Consider the following 17,306-nt stretch of genomic DNA (forward strand, 5'->3'; position numbering starts at 1 on the left):
AGCCGTCTCTACCGTTAATGTGATTGTATCAAGGTGCAGTAATGTCAGTAATCACACCATCGGTGGGAGGGAAATATTGGCAGCATTATAAAGATGAGATCTATACTATGTACATAGAACTAATTGTGACAGAGATTAAACAAATTTACAAGACATCTGCTTTAGACCGCGTGCAGATGTTGCAGATTCCATGCGTTTTTTTGCGTGCATTCTCGTGTGAAAAAACCGCAGCATAAGGCCTCATGCACACTGCCATTGCCGTTTTTGCGGTCTGCGAATCGTGGATACGCAGGGCGCGGATGCCGGCCGTGCGCATTCCGCTTTTTTTGCGGAACGGAATGTTCTGCCCTCTATAGAACTGTCCCATCCTTGTCTGTAAAACGTACAAGAATAGGACATGCTCTATTTTTTTGTGGGGCCGTGGAACGGACAAGCGTAATCTTTTGTGGCCCCATTGAAGTCAATGGGTCCGCATCCGCCCCACAAAAAGGGTTCGCATCCGACCCACAAAAAGGGTCCACAGCCAACCCGCAAAAAATGTGGATTGCTTGCGGACCAAAAATGCGTTTGTGTGCATGAACCCTAATACAGTACCAGCAACGTGTATCAGATTAGACAAATCTCATCTACACTTTGCTTTTTTTCTTCCGGGTAGAAATTGACCTGCCGTGCAGATTTTGAATTCTGTAGTATGTCAATTCTATGTGCAAAGGTGAGATCTGCGGCAAGTAACACACGTGGTTTTTGGTATGAAAATAGACAAAAAATCAGCACCGAAAACGGTGTGGATTTTCTGTTTGTAAACCTGCACCCATGTGAGGGTGCGGTGCTCTCGAATTAAACAAATGAGACCGCACTGTTCAGTGGGTCTGTACTGTTAATGGCAGAGCAGCACCTTCAATACCACGTGGCCATTATAGGGCATCTTTCAGCAGATTTCCTGGCAGCTGAAGGCATCTGAGTTGGTCCCAAGATCATATGTGCCCGCATTGCTGAGAAAAATTAGATTTAAATATATGCAAATGAGCCTCTAGGAGCAACAGGGGTGTTACCATTACTCCTAGAGGCTCTGCTCTCTTTGCAACTGCTGCACCCTCTGCACTTTGATTGACAGGACCAGACAGTGTAAGGCTCCATTCACATGTCCGCAACGTGGTTTGCGGATCCGCAAAACACGGACAGCGGCAATGTGCGTTCCGCATTTTGCGGACCGCACATTGCCGGCACTAATAGAATATGCCTATTCTTGTCCGGACAAGAATAGGACATGTTCTATTTTTTTCGGGAACGGAATTGCGGACCCGGAAGTGCGGGTCCGCAATTCCGTGTCCGGGCAGCACGTCGTGCTGCCCCATAGAAATAAATGGGTCCGCAATTCCGTTCTGCAAAATGCGGAACGAAATTGCGAACGTGTGAATGGACCCTAAACGTCATCGCACCTGGTGCGACAGTTGCTGAGAGAGCAGAATCTCTAGGGGTAATTGTCATGTATTACATGATGTCTGATTCTTATTCTTCACATTAATCAAGGTATAACCTTTAAAGGGGTTGTGCAGTGTCATGATATTGATGAACTGTCCTCAGGTGGGAGCCCGACTCCAAGTTTGAGAAGGTTGTGGCGATCATACGAGCTGTGCCTCCTCCTACATGGCATCTAGATTGCAGCAGTGGTGCAGTGTAATTACAGCTGTTTGTCTCATTGAAGAAGCAGCGCTTGCACAAGGACCGTGGCCTCTGCAAACAACTGACTACCAGGGGTGATGGGAGTCAGCACAGAGCTCAGCCTTTTCCCTCTATCATACCCTGCTCTCAGAAAATGTGGCAGAAACCACCAGACATGTTCACTTCAAATAAGGTTGGTTCCTTAAAGGGGTTATGCCGTGACAATTTCCTTCTATCAAAGCTAGAACCAGCCCTGTACCTGATATGGATCCAGAGATCTCCCCATTCATTGATCCAGTTGCTCTGCTAGGCTGGTAGCTCAGGGGACGTGTCCTTTCTGCTACAGCTCTGGTGGTATATCCTTTCTCAGGGGTTTTTTCCTGTAACTACCTCAGCTTCTAACAGAAGATATGGCTGGTGACAGTTGAAGATTTAAAGAAGTTATTCAACACTAAAAGAGTGGTCCAGTCCCGGCACACCCAGAGTGGGGGTGATGCTCACCTGATCCCCACAGCTGGATCCGGTCCAGTTCAGCTCCCATGTACGCTGAAGACATCATCTGTCAACGGCGTCACACTTGACAGCCAATTAGCCAATCACAGGCCACAGTGGTGCCATGCCCCCCCTGCATCACACGTGACTTAAGGGGAGCAGGTCACCATTCCGGACTGTGATTGGCTGCAGCGGCCATTGATAGATGTCCTCAGTGCACGTGGGAGCGGTACTACCGGCCTGGAAGCTCAACAGACTGGATCCAGTGGTGGGGATAAAGTGAGCATCACCCCACCCTTAATCACGCAGGTCTGGGCCACTCTTACATTCAGTGACTTTTTCTTTCGCACATTGCTGTGTCCTTGATGACCATTATGGCTGATATGTCTTTTCTTCTGTATTTTGATACATCACTGTGGAACATCAGAGAGAAGGAAATGTGAATCGTGAAAAAAATAATCACTTATGATTGTCCATTGCTAAATGGACGACTAAAGATGGTGACACCCATGTATAAAATTATAGCAGACACAACCTGATATCTTCTTTGATGTTCTCACCTGCTTTCGGGAAATGATAGGGAGATTGTCTTAGATAGGTCCGCTGCTTTTTGTCCCATTATCTCACCCAGGACTAGGGTTGACCTTTTATTTAGGGGAAGAAGATTTCTATTTTGTCGACTGCCTACATTTTTATTTTTGCCAAATGGTGTACTACACAAGTGCCCTGTGACGGTGCTGCTGAATCAGAAGCTTGACAAGTTGACATTGAAATGGAGGTTTTCTTGCCCTGAATGTTCTGCCAGAGTCATTAGCGCACAAGAAGGGTTTGTGCCCATTGGCAGAGTCTCTGAATGCTTTTCATTCATCCCTCTCTGGGTATTATACAGCCAGTCCCTGAGAAGTAGCAGATCTTGTATCCTACCAAGCTGAGCCCAACTCTCGCTGCTGAGAACCTGTCTCTAAGAATAGAAGTGGGACAATTACATAATTCCTCTTTGTCCTGTCCAGCCTTTTACTGGCAGAGGAAGTACCACGCTCGCTTTGTCCGCTCCATATGTTCACTAGTTCTTTGATACATACCCATGTCATTTTCACTTCCTGCACCACATAGACTGCATTTACATAAAGCATTCCTGCACCGAAATTTCAGCTTCTCCCAACAAGGGTCCAAGAAGCTGAGATATGGGCAGTTGTTTGGTGGGTTCAGTTTTTTCTGGGGAAAAAGTATTTTTGGAGAGCAGATCTTTCATAATTAGTAAAATGGACCTGGTAGGGTCAGGAAACCTTCCAGGGCCATTCATTATAGTATTTAATGTGGTCCTTCAAAACAATTTTAGGCTATTTTCCCATCTGTACTTTGTATTCCGGTTTTGACATCCGGCAGAGGATCTCAAAACGGGAGCAAAACGCTTTTTATTTTGTCCCCATACATTGTCAATGGGGACAAAACAGATTGGGATGCATTCCGTTCCGGTTTGTTCCATTTTTTGACCGGGCACAAAACCGCTGCAAGCTGCGGTTTTGTGTCTAGTCTGTAAAAACGGAACAAACTGGATCCGGTACTAAAAACAATGGATCCGAAAAAAAAATAATGATCCCATTCACTTACAATGTTTTTAGTGCCGGATCTGGTTTCGATTTAAAGGGGTTGTCCGGGTTCAGCTTTACCCTTATTTTCACCCAGGCAGCCCCCCTGAGTCTAGCATCGGAGCATCTCGTGCTCCGATGCGCTACATCGCGCAGGGCACGGCCTCTTTTGTTTATCATAACACACTGCCGGGCGGAAGCTTCCGCCCGGCAGTGTGTTCGGTGACATCACCGGTTCTGATGGGCGGGCTTTAGCGCTGCCCTAGCTGTTTTACTGGCTAGGGCAGCGCTAATGCCCGGCTATCAGTGCTGGTGATGTCACCGGGCTTCCTGGCAGCCCCATGGAGAGCCCGGTATGTCACCGGAACTCCTAAAAATGCCTTTGCCCTGCGCGATTTAGCGCAGGGCAAAGGAGAGCATCGGAGCATGAACTGCTCCGATCCTCAAGTCAGGGGGGCTGCCTGGGTGAAAATGGGGATATGTCCGGGTTTAGCTGTGAACCTGGACAACCCCACCTTATCCGAACGGATGGGATACATGATGTATTAAATCGAACGGAAGGGTTTGGCTCCAGTTTTGAGATCTTCTGCCGGATCTCAAAAGCAGAATACAAAGCGCAGATGTGAAAGTAACCCTAAAATATGCTATGTAGTCTAAAGGTCCCATGGGAAATAGGAAAATGGCTGCATTTAACTGTGCTTTATAGGGAAAAACTCCAAAACGATGCATTCTTCTTTGACATCACTCCATGTTTTTTAGTTATTGGATAAATCTGTGCCTCACAGGCTTCCTGCTCTGTCTTCCCCATACATGCACTCCGCTCTTAATACTGGGGATACTGAGCGCTCCATTTTGCTGCCTATTACCAGATTTGACCAGAAAGAATAACCTGAAAGGAAGAAGAGAGCTCCTAAGTTATTACAGGTATAATGTGCAGAGTAAATGCAGGGAGGAGGAAGAGAGGGAAGTCTGAGGACACTTCACCCAATAGCTGCAGTGCATTGAGTGATGTCCACCAATAGCCTAGTAACATGCATGTTACCATTGTAAGTTTAATCAAGAATGTGCAGTACCCCAGAATAGGGTACTTGCTAATTGTTTTTGTTGTTTAATACTGTTGTGTAATGTATTATACCCAGTACGGATCAGTCAGGGTTAACAAACCTGACTCTGCCCCTGTAGGAAGCTAGGTGATGGACTTAGGTCTGCCCCTAGCTCAGTGTAGAGTGAGTCTAGCTGAGGAAGTGAGAGGAGCTACATGTGCTCACTCCTTGTTGCTGTGCATCAAAAAAGTAATCTCTACTTTACTGTACTCCTCCAGAAGAGAGAGAGAAAGAAAGAACTAGAAGGTTTAGAATCTGCAAGGCCGAGCATTGGAGTCAGTCAGTAAGGTATTTGCTGTTTAAGAGACTTTACTGCACCTTCCACACCTGACACGCTCCTGGCCAGCTGTATCTTAATCCTGTACACCTCTGCTGGGAATTACGGACACATTTGCAAGATCCTTATTGCCAGCCTTAGATTCTGCAGAGGGAGACTGTGGGGAGATAGAGGAAAGGAGTACTACAACCCCCATCCTTGCTTATATCCATACATTGCTATCAGGGAAGATTTGCACTGTGAATTGTTTGGAAATGTTTTAATACTTTTGGATGTACTGCAACGCCCATTCTGCACTTTAGTAAAGAGAGACTTATCTGTTTTCTACAACTGACTCCAGCACCATTTCCTGGCCACAGCACTTCCCCTGCCTTGTAACACCAAGGGCACCCCAGCATCATGTTTTGCTCTGAGGGCAGAAAGGGTTCACCCTCCTGTCACTGCTCGGGAGCATTAGTGTGAGGATTGCCACTGTGAATAACTGTTTCAACCAAAGCCACTACCACACCCATCCTCTGCTCTGCTCCTCCCGGGCTTGTGGCATACAGGTGAAACTCGAAAAATGTGGATATCGTGCACAGCTCAAATATTTCAGTAATCCAACTTAAAAGGTGAAACGAATATATGAGATAGACTCATTACATGCAAAGCGAGATATTTCAAGCCTTTATTTGTTATCATTTGGATGATTATGGTTTACAGCTTATGAAAACCCCAAAGTGACAATCTCAGGTACCCTTTGCTCAGGGGGTATGGATTAATTAGCTGAGTAGAGTGTGACACTTTGAGCCTAGAATATTGAAGATTTTCAGAAAATTCAAATTTTAAGCTGCATTAATGCAATCCCTTTTAATTTGCATTACTGAAATAAATAGACTTTTGCACGATATTCTAATTTTTCGAGTTTCACCTGTATACACATCCTACTAATTATGAACATTTGCCCAGAGTTTCACTTTGAGAAAAAAAAAAAAATCAAGGCGACCCCTATTTGAGGAGTCATGTAGGGGGCAGTATACTGGAAGTAACTACTTATTCTCACAGTCATTAATTAAAGAAGTATCTGTCCTTGTCTAATGCTGCATTTAACTCCTAGGGATGTCTCATGACGGAGGATATTCCCACAATGCACTGCTTTATGCCCTGAGATCTTGTGGTATCCGGCACATTGATACAGCTAAACGGTATGGTAATGAAGAATTGGTCGGAAAAGCTATATCCGAAAGTGGAGTGAAGAGAGAAGAGCTGTGGATCACCACTAAGCTGTGGCCAGGGGACTACGGATATGAAAAAGCCACACAGGCTTGTCTAGATTCCTGCAAAAAACTTGGATTAGAGTATCTAGGTATGACCAATCTATTGTGTTACTATAGATGCCATATGGGTAATCAGTAATGCAGCCTGTGGTTATGTAACATGTGTAGCTATGCAGAATGGATACTAGCATGAAGTACTAGTTGCATTTAGTAATATTACATAGTTGCACTCTTACTTAAAGGGGTTCTCCAGGCTGTCTTGAAAATCTTGCCATGTTCTGACCTGTGGAGGGAAGATAGTCAGTACTTCCCCCTCTTTCGCACTGCTGACGGTGATGTCTCCTGGGACTAGATACCGGCTCTTCTGCTCACAACCCCTTTAAAGAAAATGCTTTTGCCCTGCGCGATTTAGCGAAGGGCAAAGGAGAGCATCGGAGCATGAACTGCTCCGATGGATCAAGTCAGGGGGGCTACCTGGGTGAAAATGGGGATATGTCCTGGTTCAGCTCTGAACCCGGACAACCTCTTTACATTTTACCTGCCATGTAGGTGGTAAATAGAGAGATCGGACAAAAACAATGGTTCTGTAGTAGGTTAAGCCCAGTAGAACCATGGAAGATTCATGTATGGCCATCTGAAACCAGAAAACTCAGTAGATAAGTACTGCAATGTATTTTGAAAATGACTCTACTTTTCTGTAGATCTAGGCTGCGAAATTATTCGGCATAAATGCCGGCTGTTGGCCGGACAAATAGGCTGCATGATGTCTCTTTCATCATCTTCTCCATTCAGCATAAACAACTTCTTTCAGCCATTTCTCCTCTATGCAGAGTTTGAGACACAGACATCTTAGGTTCCTCACTTTTCTATGATTATTCTCCCAACCCTGATGCCACATGTTATCCTGCTGCTGGCCCAGTACCATGCCTACTGTGCTCCCCAATGCACCCTGCAGAGGTTATACTGCCATAAAGGTAGTTCCCTTATAGTGATATAAAAATCCCACCAATCGCAATAATTCCCTCCCAGAGAGCCCTCATTAGTAGCAGTGCCCCCAATAATGATAATACTCCCCTAGAGTGCCCATTATTAGCAGTGCTCCTATATTGTGCCAAATAATAATGCCCACAATAGTGCACCCAGTAATAAGACATCTCTATTGCACCCCATGTATTAATAAGACTGCCCTATAGAGCTCCCAGTAGTATGTCCCCTTGATTGTGCCCTCAGTAATTATAATGTCCCCTATAGTGCCCTTACTAGTTGTGATGCCCCCTATAGTTCCCCCAGTAGTTTAATGCCCATATTTAGTGCCCCCAGTCCTTACAGTGCCCCAGGCCTTACAGAGCCCATCTTTAGTGTCCCCAGACCATATAGTGTTCCCAATTGGTGCCAACAGACCTCATAGTGCCACCATGTAGTGCCCACATTTCTTAAAGGGAACCTGTCACTGGGATTTTGTGTATAGAGCGGATGACATGGGTTGCTAGATGGCCGCTAGCACATCCGCAATACCCAGTCCCCATAGCTCTGTGTGCTTTTATTGTGTATAAAAACCGATTTGATACATATGCAAATTAACCTGAGATGAGTCAGAGCTTGAAAATATGACTCTTCTCTGGTCACACACGCAAGATATGACTCTTATGTTAATTTGCATATATATCAAATAGGTTTTTTTACACAATAAAAGCACACAGAGCTATGGGGACTGGATATTGCGGATGTGCTAGCGGCCATCTAGCAACCCAAGTCCTCAACTCTATACACAAAATCCCGGTGACAGGTTCCCTTTAAGTACCCCCATGTGATGCCCACAGGGCATATAGTGCCCTCCTGTAGTGCCCACAATTCTTGCAGTGCCCCCCAGTAGTGTTCCCAGTCTTTATAGTGCTCCCCTGTTGTGCCCCCAGTTCTTAACCTGCCACCCTGTAGTGTCCCCAGACCTTATAGTGCCCCCCTGTATCTATAATGCCCCCCATGCTGCCCAGTACTATTTTCCCCAACAGACAAAGAAAAAAACCAAGATACTCACCTGATTTCCAACTGCTGTCAGTGAAGCAGCGATGAGTGCTTGGCTTCTCAAGCACTTGTGTTTAAGTCAGCATGCCGCCTGTGTCTAGGCACAGGTGCCCGATGATGTCATTGCGCCGATTAAGACCCACCTGCACTGTACTACTTCTCGTAGGTCTCAGGCCTAGTTGCCTGTGGCCTATGAGAGAGAACGGAGGGGCAGGGAGCAATTGGCTCCTGTGTCCCGCCACTGTGATTCCATTGTATCGTCGTCCTCAGTTGCATATCTCCGGCAGCCAGTACGTTTGGGGCCTGGGACAAAACATCCGAGGGCACAGGCCCAAATGCTTTAACAGGAGTGACATTGCTTTCTGCATATAAACTGTAAAAAGCTGTTCAGGGGCGGATGGACATGTATATTTTTTCTTGTGTCTGTCACAGCCATGTTGAAAGCATTGTAAGTATTCCAGAAGACTGAAGTGTCTGTTTAATACATATCCTTTGCACCTGGACTGTTAACTGTTTTCGGATTATCCAGGGAGAAGGCCTAGAAAAGTCCGCTTCCAAACAGGAATTCTTACTAAAACAGCCAGAATAATGACAGTGTGGGCCTGCAAATCCTAAAATAGCCGGGACATTATGTAATTATGTGTGGACCTTTAATCTCACTCTCTGGGGAGGAAGCTGGTGTACGGTACGCTACCAGCTTAAGTTCATTCGTCCAAAGGAGTTAACTTCAGTCTTCATTCTAAGTGAAAATAGAAAACACTTACATTGCTGGAAATGTCAGCACCTACTCCAAAAACATAAAGGGGTTTTCTAGGTCTACTGTGGTTTTTAAAATATATGCTCATATAGTTGCTTCCCCCATGCTTTTTTTTTCAATGTGGACCTGTTTCCACCATGTAAAGAAATACTTCTGGTTGGTTTCCATCCTGTATGTAGCACTTCCTGTTGCTGTATCTAACCAAACCCATGATGCACTTTTCTTTTCACCGCCACAGCTCCAGCGCCGCCCATAATAACATCCAGCTAGTTTATAGCTTCTCCCACCAGCTAGTTATATACACACTCCCCTATCACCGCTCCTAACACCGCCCAGCTAGTTTATAGCTCCTCCCACCAGATAGTTAAATGCACACTCCCCTATCACCGCCCCTAACACCGCCCAGCTAGTTTATAGCTCCTCCCACCAGATAGTTATATACACACTCCCCTATCACTGCCCCTATTGCAGCTTTGACATGACCATGGACATAACGGAAAATAAGAAAGAGCCTCATGGACATGGTTATGTGACCACAGCCTAGAGCTAAGGATAGAAGCAACAATGCTAAAGGAATCCCTTTAAGGGTAAGGTATTAGACCTGACAATGTTGAGTGTATTAAAGGGGTCTCCACAAGCAGTTATTCTGAGAACATCTCTACAAAGCTGATGAGAAATACAATTTCTCCAATCTTGTTTATATTAACATTGTTGACAGTGGTTGGCATAATTTGCAAAAAATGCTTACAGATTTCAGCTCTGAAGCCTTCTGAATTTTAAATGTAACTGTAGATTATAATGCAGGCTATAAATGTGGTTGAACCTGGACATATCCCCATTTTCACCCAGGCAGCCCCCCTCACATGAGCATCGGAGCATCTAATGCTTTAGCCTGTAAAACGGCCAGGGCATTGCTAGAGTCTGCCCATCAGTGCTGGTGACGTCACCGGCACAACTGCTAGACGGAAGCCTCCGCCTAGTGGTGTAAAAATATAAACAAAAAAGCCTGTGCCCTGGGCAATCCTCATGTCAGAGGGGCCGGAGGGGTGAAGATGGGGATATGTCTGGGACAACACCTTTAATGGGCTTTATTTTAGGCCTTTTTACACGGCCTACAACAAGGCATGCCAATGACTTAGAATGACAGCCGGGGTCCTAATGAAGGCCCCTAGGTAGGGTTGTTTCGGGTATCGAAGTTTTGATACCCAATCGATACATTCGTCCTGGTATCGATATGATACCGGGATTTGGCTTTTATCGATACCAGGCTGTGCTACTGCACAGCCCAGTATCAGAGAACATGTATCGCCCTGCTCTCAGCGCGGCCATGTTCCCTCAGCAGCATGGGGAGAAGGAAGCAGTCTCTACCTCCCCCTTATGCTGCCGCTGCCACCAATAGGAACGAAGAGGAGGGGAGGGCGCACTGCGGCACCAATGATAACTAACGTTTAATACATTACAAATACAGCCGGTGGCCCAACCACATTGCCGACACCCGACTTCTGACAGGGCGCTGCGTCCGCGGCAATTAACCCCTCAGGGGCCGCACCTGAGGGGTTAACTGCCGCTGATCGCAGCTCCCTGTCAGAGGTCGGGTGCCGGCAATGTGTTTCGGCCACCAGCTGTATTTGTATTGAATGTTAACTATCATTGGTGGCGCAGTGCGCCCCCCCCAGTATTAAAAACATTGGTGGCGCAGTGCGCCCCCCCCAATATTAAGTCATTGGTGGCAGTGGCCACAGAGTCCCCTCACCTCCTCTCATTGGCGACAGTGGAAGCTTCTGATTGGAGCCCCAGCTGTGTAATCCCGGGACTCCGATCAGTTACCATGGCAGCCAGGACGCTACTGAAGCCCTGGCTGCCATAGTCAGCTCCCTGCTGCTGTGTGTACTATGCACAGGGCAGCAGGGAGACTGTGAAGTCCTATTCACCCTGATAGATCTCTATTAGGGTGAATAGGACAAGGGATTAAAAGATCCCAGGTTCTAGCCCCTAATTGGGGAAATAGTTATTAAATAAAAAAATAAAAAAACACACCAAAATATTAAGTATAAATCACCCCCTTTCCCAATTTTACATATAAAATATATAAACAATAAATAAATAAACATATCGCATATCGTCACATCCGAAAAGTCCAAACTATTAAAATATTTTAAAAATCTCCTATGCGGTGAACGCCATAACAGAAAAATAAACAAAAACCATGCGATTCGCCATCTTTTTTAGTCACCTTGTCCCCCAAAAAATAGGATAGGACTGTTCGATTATGGGCCGGACGTTCCATAAAATGCGGAATGCACGCAGCTTTTTTTGGTGTTTTTATTTTTTTGCCGTAGTATCGAGTATCGCAATACTTTTTTATGGTATTGAAACCGAATCAAAATTTTGGTATCGAAACAACCCTACCCCCAGGTCTGCCTGCAGTCTATCAGACTGTGCCTCTCTTGTGCAGATAGTACTGACAGTATAATACACTGTATAGCATAAGCAGTACAGTGTATCATAGAAGAGATGAGACGATCACCTGTCTAAGTTCCCTTGTGGGACTAATAAATAGTAAAAAAAATATATATATACGGTATAATGTTTTATTAAAAAAATGCCCAAGTTAAAAAAAAATACACCTTTGCTCCTAGAGGCTCATTTGCATATATCAAAACATAATTTTTCTCAATGCGGGCACATATGAACATGGGACCAACACAGATGCCCTCAGCTGCCAAGTGCACTTGTAACAGGTCAGCCAGTGTCATAGGTACAAAACTGTTGACAGACGCCCATTAACATTGAAGTCTGTTCATACAGTTGCAAATAGATACCTTCCAGTTGGCATCCATTTGTGTTTGTTTTTTGGGTATCTTTTAAACTGAGCTGCTAAGCGGATCTAATCAGTGGGTCTAGTTCTCTTCCCCTTAGCACTAGTTTTGCTAAATGCCTCCATTATCTTTTAAAATAATGAAATCCCAGGCTTTTGAATTATGAGAAATCTATTAGGTTTGTTACGTTGACTCTTTTAGCTTGGTATGTGTCCTGCATGATCATGATGTCATGATGAATAGTTTGCATGACAGCGTACCAGTCATTAGAAGGTGGCATCAACGGATGTTTCATTTTCGTATCATGCAATACGGAAATATACGTCAGATTTCGGTGTAATTGAAGGCAAAGACAAAGAACGGAAATTGTTATAGTTGTAAATAGATCTTAATGAACTCTCCATTGTTTGGTACAGTTTGTCAGCTTCTCGGGGACTGGACGGGTTACTGTTGTGCTTTATTTTTCTTTAGCACGAGACTGTTTTCACTTGAACTAGCCACAAATCGGAAAGGATGTCTCCAATTATTCTTTGTAGTGGGAGATGGAATTTCAGATAAAGCGAGCATCACCCATCAAAGTACGCAAGAGTAGAGACTTTGGCGGGAGAGAATGGAACTAAAGTTAGATCACAATGATCATACCATTTACTTGATTAAAAGACTCGTCCCCTGCCTGTGCATAGAGGGTGGGTCCCATACCTATGCTGAAGCTGAGAGAATCAAGGGCAGCCTTTATAGTAGCTTAGGGCGGGTTCACATCTGTGTTCTGGATTCCGTTATGGCCTGTTATAACGGAAAATGACGCAATCCATAAGACGGATCAAAGCCTTTAGAGGCATTCCGTTTTGATCCGTCTTAATAGAAGTCTATGGGAATCATAACAGATCCATCTGGGTCCCGTTATGCAAGACGGAAAACAAAGTCCTGTCGACAGGACTTTTTTCTCCGTTCTGCATAACGGAAACCAAACGGATCCGTTATGCTTCCCCATAGACTTCTATTAAGACGGAATGCCTTTTAAAGGCTTCCGTTTTGCATTCCGTCATAATACAAGTCTATGGGCAGCATAACGGATCCGTCCTTCCGTCTTATGGATTCCGTTATTTTCTGTCATAACCATGTTATAACGGAATCCAGAACGCAGATGTGAACCCACCCTTATACCGCAAGACACCACTGAAATTAATTGACATAGAAGATCTGTTGGTGTCATTGATTTTTTTTTCTTTCTTATCGAATCAGTAAACTATTAGGGTGCCTGCATACGGTGCATATTTGTGTGCAGAAAATCTGCAAGAAATCTGCACGAAAACTGAGCAAAAAAAACCTAACAAACACATAAATCCGCATAATTTATTATGGTTTGCTGCATTTTTGTGTTTTTCTAATGCGTTTTTTGTTGCAGATTATTGCGTGGATTTTCTGTTTATTTTAACAACCCCATTGAAATCTAGGGTGAAAGCCGCTCTACAGAAGGTGCAGAATCACCCAAACAATTGACTTGCTGTGGATTTTATTCACACGGGCGTCATGTTTTTTGCCCGGATAAGATGCGGGTGCGTTGCGGGAAAATGTGCGATTTTACCTCGCGAGTGCAAAACATTGTAATGCATTTTGCACGCGCGTGAGAAAAATCGGCATGTTTGGTACCCGAACTGTAGATTGTATTATTTTCCCTTATAACATGGTTATAGGGGAAAATAATAGCATTCTGAATACAGAATGCATAGTACAATAGTGCTGGAGGGGTTAAAAAAAATAATTAAATAATTTAACTCACCTTAATCCACTTGTTCACGCAGCCCGGCTTCTCTTCTTTCTTCAGGAACTGGGTAAAGGACCTGTGGTGACGTCACTGCGCTCATCACATGGTCCATCACATGATCTTTTTTACCATGGTGATGGATCATGTGACGGGCCATGTGATGAGCGCAGTGACATCATCACAGGTCCTTTACCCAGGTCCTGAAGAAAGAAGCTGGGCTGCGCGAACAAGTGGATTAAGGTGAGTTAAATAATTCTTTATTTTTTTTTAACCCCTCCAGCCCTATTGTACTATGCATTCTGTATTCAGAATGCTATTATTTTCCCTTATAACCATGTTATAAGGGAAAATAATAATGATCGGGTCTCCATCCCGATCGTCTCCTAGCAACCGTGCGTGAAAATCGCACCGCATCCGCACTTGCTTGCGGATGCTTGCGATTTTCACGCAGTCCCATTAACTTCTATGGGGCCTGCGTTGCGTGAAAAACGCACAAAATAGAGCTTGCTGCGATTTTCACGCAACACACAAGTGATGCGTGAAAATCACCACTCATGTGCACAGCCCCATAGAAATTAATGGGTCCGGATTCAGTGCGGGTGCAATGCACCCGCGCGGAAAACTCACCCGTGTGAAAGGGGCCTAAGGGACAGAAACATATTAGCTCATCTTTCCATGCTAGATGAAATGGATCATACTGATCAGGGAGTTACTTTTACTTTTTAAAAGCTCTTAGGGGAAATTTATCATTCCTTTTATGCCTGAAAAGTAACGTTAAAAAGTTGCAGGTGTGACTTTTTAACTGCGATTTAAAAAAAAAAAATGTCAGATCTCCCCTTTTTCGCCATCCTCGTCACTTTTCTAAAAGGGGCTGTGGGAAGGGGAGGTGGAGGGGTGTGTGACCAGCTGCAGCGACAAACTTATCTTCATTTACGCCAGTTATCTGGCGTAAATGAAGCCAGAAATCCACGGCAGTTCTAGTCTGTCATAGATCTCTGTTTAGGCGTACGGACTGCAGGAGGATACGCCTATTTTATGACAAGGTGTGCTCCTCTTTATAAATTAGGCGCATTCTCCGGCAGCGCAGGGGATATCAAGCAGAAAGCGCCAGTCTTGATAAATCTCCCCCTTAGTCTATTTTTCTTTTTATTACCGGAATTACCGGCTGGACAACACTTTTAAATGCTAGTACTATAGGCCGATCTGAATGAGATCTTATTATTAGGAGGACTAAGAGGTCTTCCTATGGTAGGAAATATGTGTCTGTTTTTCTTGAGCTACTTCCAGCCCGACTTAAAGTCCCAACAGTGTAAAAGGTTAAAAGGTTATTTTTACGTCATTGGACATTCTTTCAACCATTCGAGCCATAAATCTAAGCTTGTTCTTAACAATCTTCAACCCACTTGGAAATCACATTACTTAAAGTATTGCCCTATTGTCCTTAAATGGCCAGAAAAGCGACAGACATACTAGGAATTCAGTGTCCTAGAATTTGAGCAGAGCTCCCTGCCTTGCCATTACCAACATAGCTGAAATTCTATAAGTGTGATTAGGACTAATTTATGCTAAGAGCGTTCTCTGTGGAACATTTGATTATTATAAAGTTGCCGATTATTAACTGTAACTGTCATGTTTCCATCAAAAAAATCTAATTTGGCATATGTTACTGCTGCTGTAGCATTATGCATAAAGCAATCTTTAGTTTCTTCACATACCACTGTTTTCCTTGAGCTTTTCCCTTAGTTACGGCTGTTTTAACCTCTACAATATGAGAATTTTCTCAAGATGGCTCCTCTGCCGGTTCTCTGAGGCCAAAACTGCCTTCCATCACTTCACATACACACTTGCTGTAGCCAGCAGCTTCCTGCCAGCCAATCATATTGGATTACTGAGAGACACGCCTCTGACGCCTAAAACTACTTTCGGCAGTCTTCTCCGGCAGGCTGTTCCGTTGTTTTAAACCTGACGCCTCTTGGCATGTTTGCCGTGCTGCCACCGGACCTCCGTCCCGCCTATTACAGTCAATGGGGCCAGAGAGGACCTCCAGCGGCACGCGTGCACTACCGGCAGCACAGATCCGGCAGGCTGTTCACCCGCCTAAACAGCCTGCCGAAGAAGGCTGCCGCTAATGTGAAAGTAGCCTAATGCAGGCATGCAGCGTAAAGGACCACCCCTCTTTCTTCTGTTTACTCTAAAGGGAAGACAGAAAAGCCCTAGCAATGGTCTTTTAAGGCTACTTTCACACTAGCGGCAGGACGGATCCGACAGGCTGTTCACCCGACGGAACAGCCTGCCGGAGGTCCGTGCCGCTAGTGTGAAAGTAGCCTAAGGGACCAATGGAAAGGGACAAGGGGCATTAATGAAGGCTGTTATTATAAGGTAATTACAGATCATTTGGCAATCATTGACAGACTAACTCAGGTATACATGCCTAGCTCTAATAAACTAGCAAATAAAAAATATGACAGTTACACTTTAAGTCGTATGTACATCTATAAACAAAAAAATATTCCCAGAAAGGTATTTTTGTACATTGCCTGATACATACAGTATATAAAGTCTAACTGTCAGCCATAATGGCATGGATACTAACCATCAGCCTCTTATAGCTACACTTCCCAGTAACAACCATTTCTTAATAGCAAACACGCCTCATTCATCCTTGTCTATGTCACTACGATGTGCAATAAAAATCATATAAAAATACAGATCTGCCGGGGCGTGGCTAACGGCCGACATGAGCGCACGCACTTGAAGTCTGCTCCGTACCCCGTACTGAATCCTGCAACATCCTGACATACTGGCCGCTCCGAACATCGAGTGGCAGGTGCAGAAGAGGAGGAGAAGACCTGGGAAGTCGATGATGGGCCCCAGCAAGGCGCAATCAGCGGCTGAAAAGCTTAAGGAATACGTGAGGCAAGAGGCCTAAAATGGCGCCGCCGCTCCTGCTACACTGCGAGCGGCGGTTACGCGAGGTCAAGCAGCGCAGCAGACAGAGGCGGAGGGCTCGGGGGAGCCAGAGGTAACCCTAAAAACTGTCTCTCATCAGCTCCTGACGGCAATCTCCACCTGCCAGACATCGCTTACCTGCAAAATAGAGGAAGTGAAGGTGGATTTGGGCCTGCTGAGGCAAGATGTGCAGCAGCTCAGGGAGCGTGTGCGTCAAACAGAAGACAGGGTCTCGGCTCTAGAAGATCTTACTAGGCCACTTGCAAGCAGAGTACATGATGTGGAGAGGTCTGTGAGCTTATGGCAGCAAAAGTGCGATGATCTTGAGAACAGAGCCCGACGTAACGTCGTCAGGATCCTGGGGCTACCAGAGAGAGCGGAGGGCATAGATCCGGCTACTTTTCTGGAACTTTGGTTCAAGGCACAATTTCCTGAAGCGCCATTTTCTGGCGCCTACGCCGTTGAAAGAGCGCACCGGGTTCCCGCCAGACCTCCCCCTCCAGGAGTTCCCCCAAGGCCCCTATTGGCGCGAATGCTTAATTGGAAAGACAGGGATCTTATCCTGAGCCAAGCAAGGAACAAGCGTGACATCAAACATGAAAGTGCGAATATATT

The 17,306-nt window shown here is 45.1% G+C and overlaps 1 protein-coding gene across 3 annotated transcripts in view; it reads left to right on the forward strand.

Moving 5' to 3' along the window:
• LOC120979470 (9,11-endoperoxide prostaglandin H2 reductase-like) overlaps positions 1-17,306 on the forward strand; it is a 225,033-nt gene that overhangs the window by 36,033 nt on the left and 171,694 nt on the right. For all 3 annotated transcript variants that reach the window (XM_040408253.1, XM_040408254.1, XM_040408252.1), the window contains exon 3: positions 6,220-6,468. In XM_040408253.1, coding sequence (XP_040264187.1) covers positions 6,220-6,468 — 249 coding nt within the window. The remainder of the gene's footprint in view (positions 1-6,219; positions 6,469-17,306) is intronic.

This window comes from Bufo bufo, chromosome 9 (assembly GCF_905171765.1).
Source record: "Bufo bufo chromosome 9, aBufBuf1.1, whole genome shotgun sequence".
Taxonomy (NCBI): Eukaryota; Metazoa; Chordata; class Amphibia; order Anura; family Bufonidae; genus Bufo; species Bufo bufo.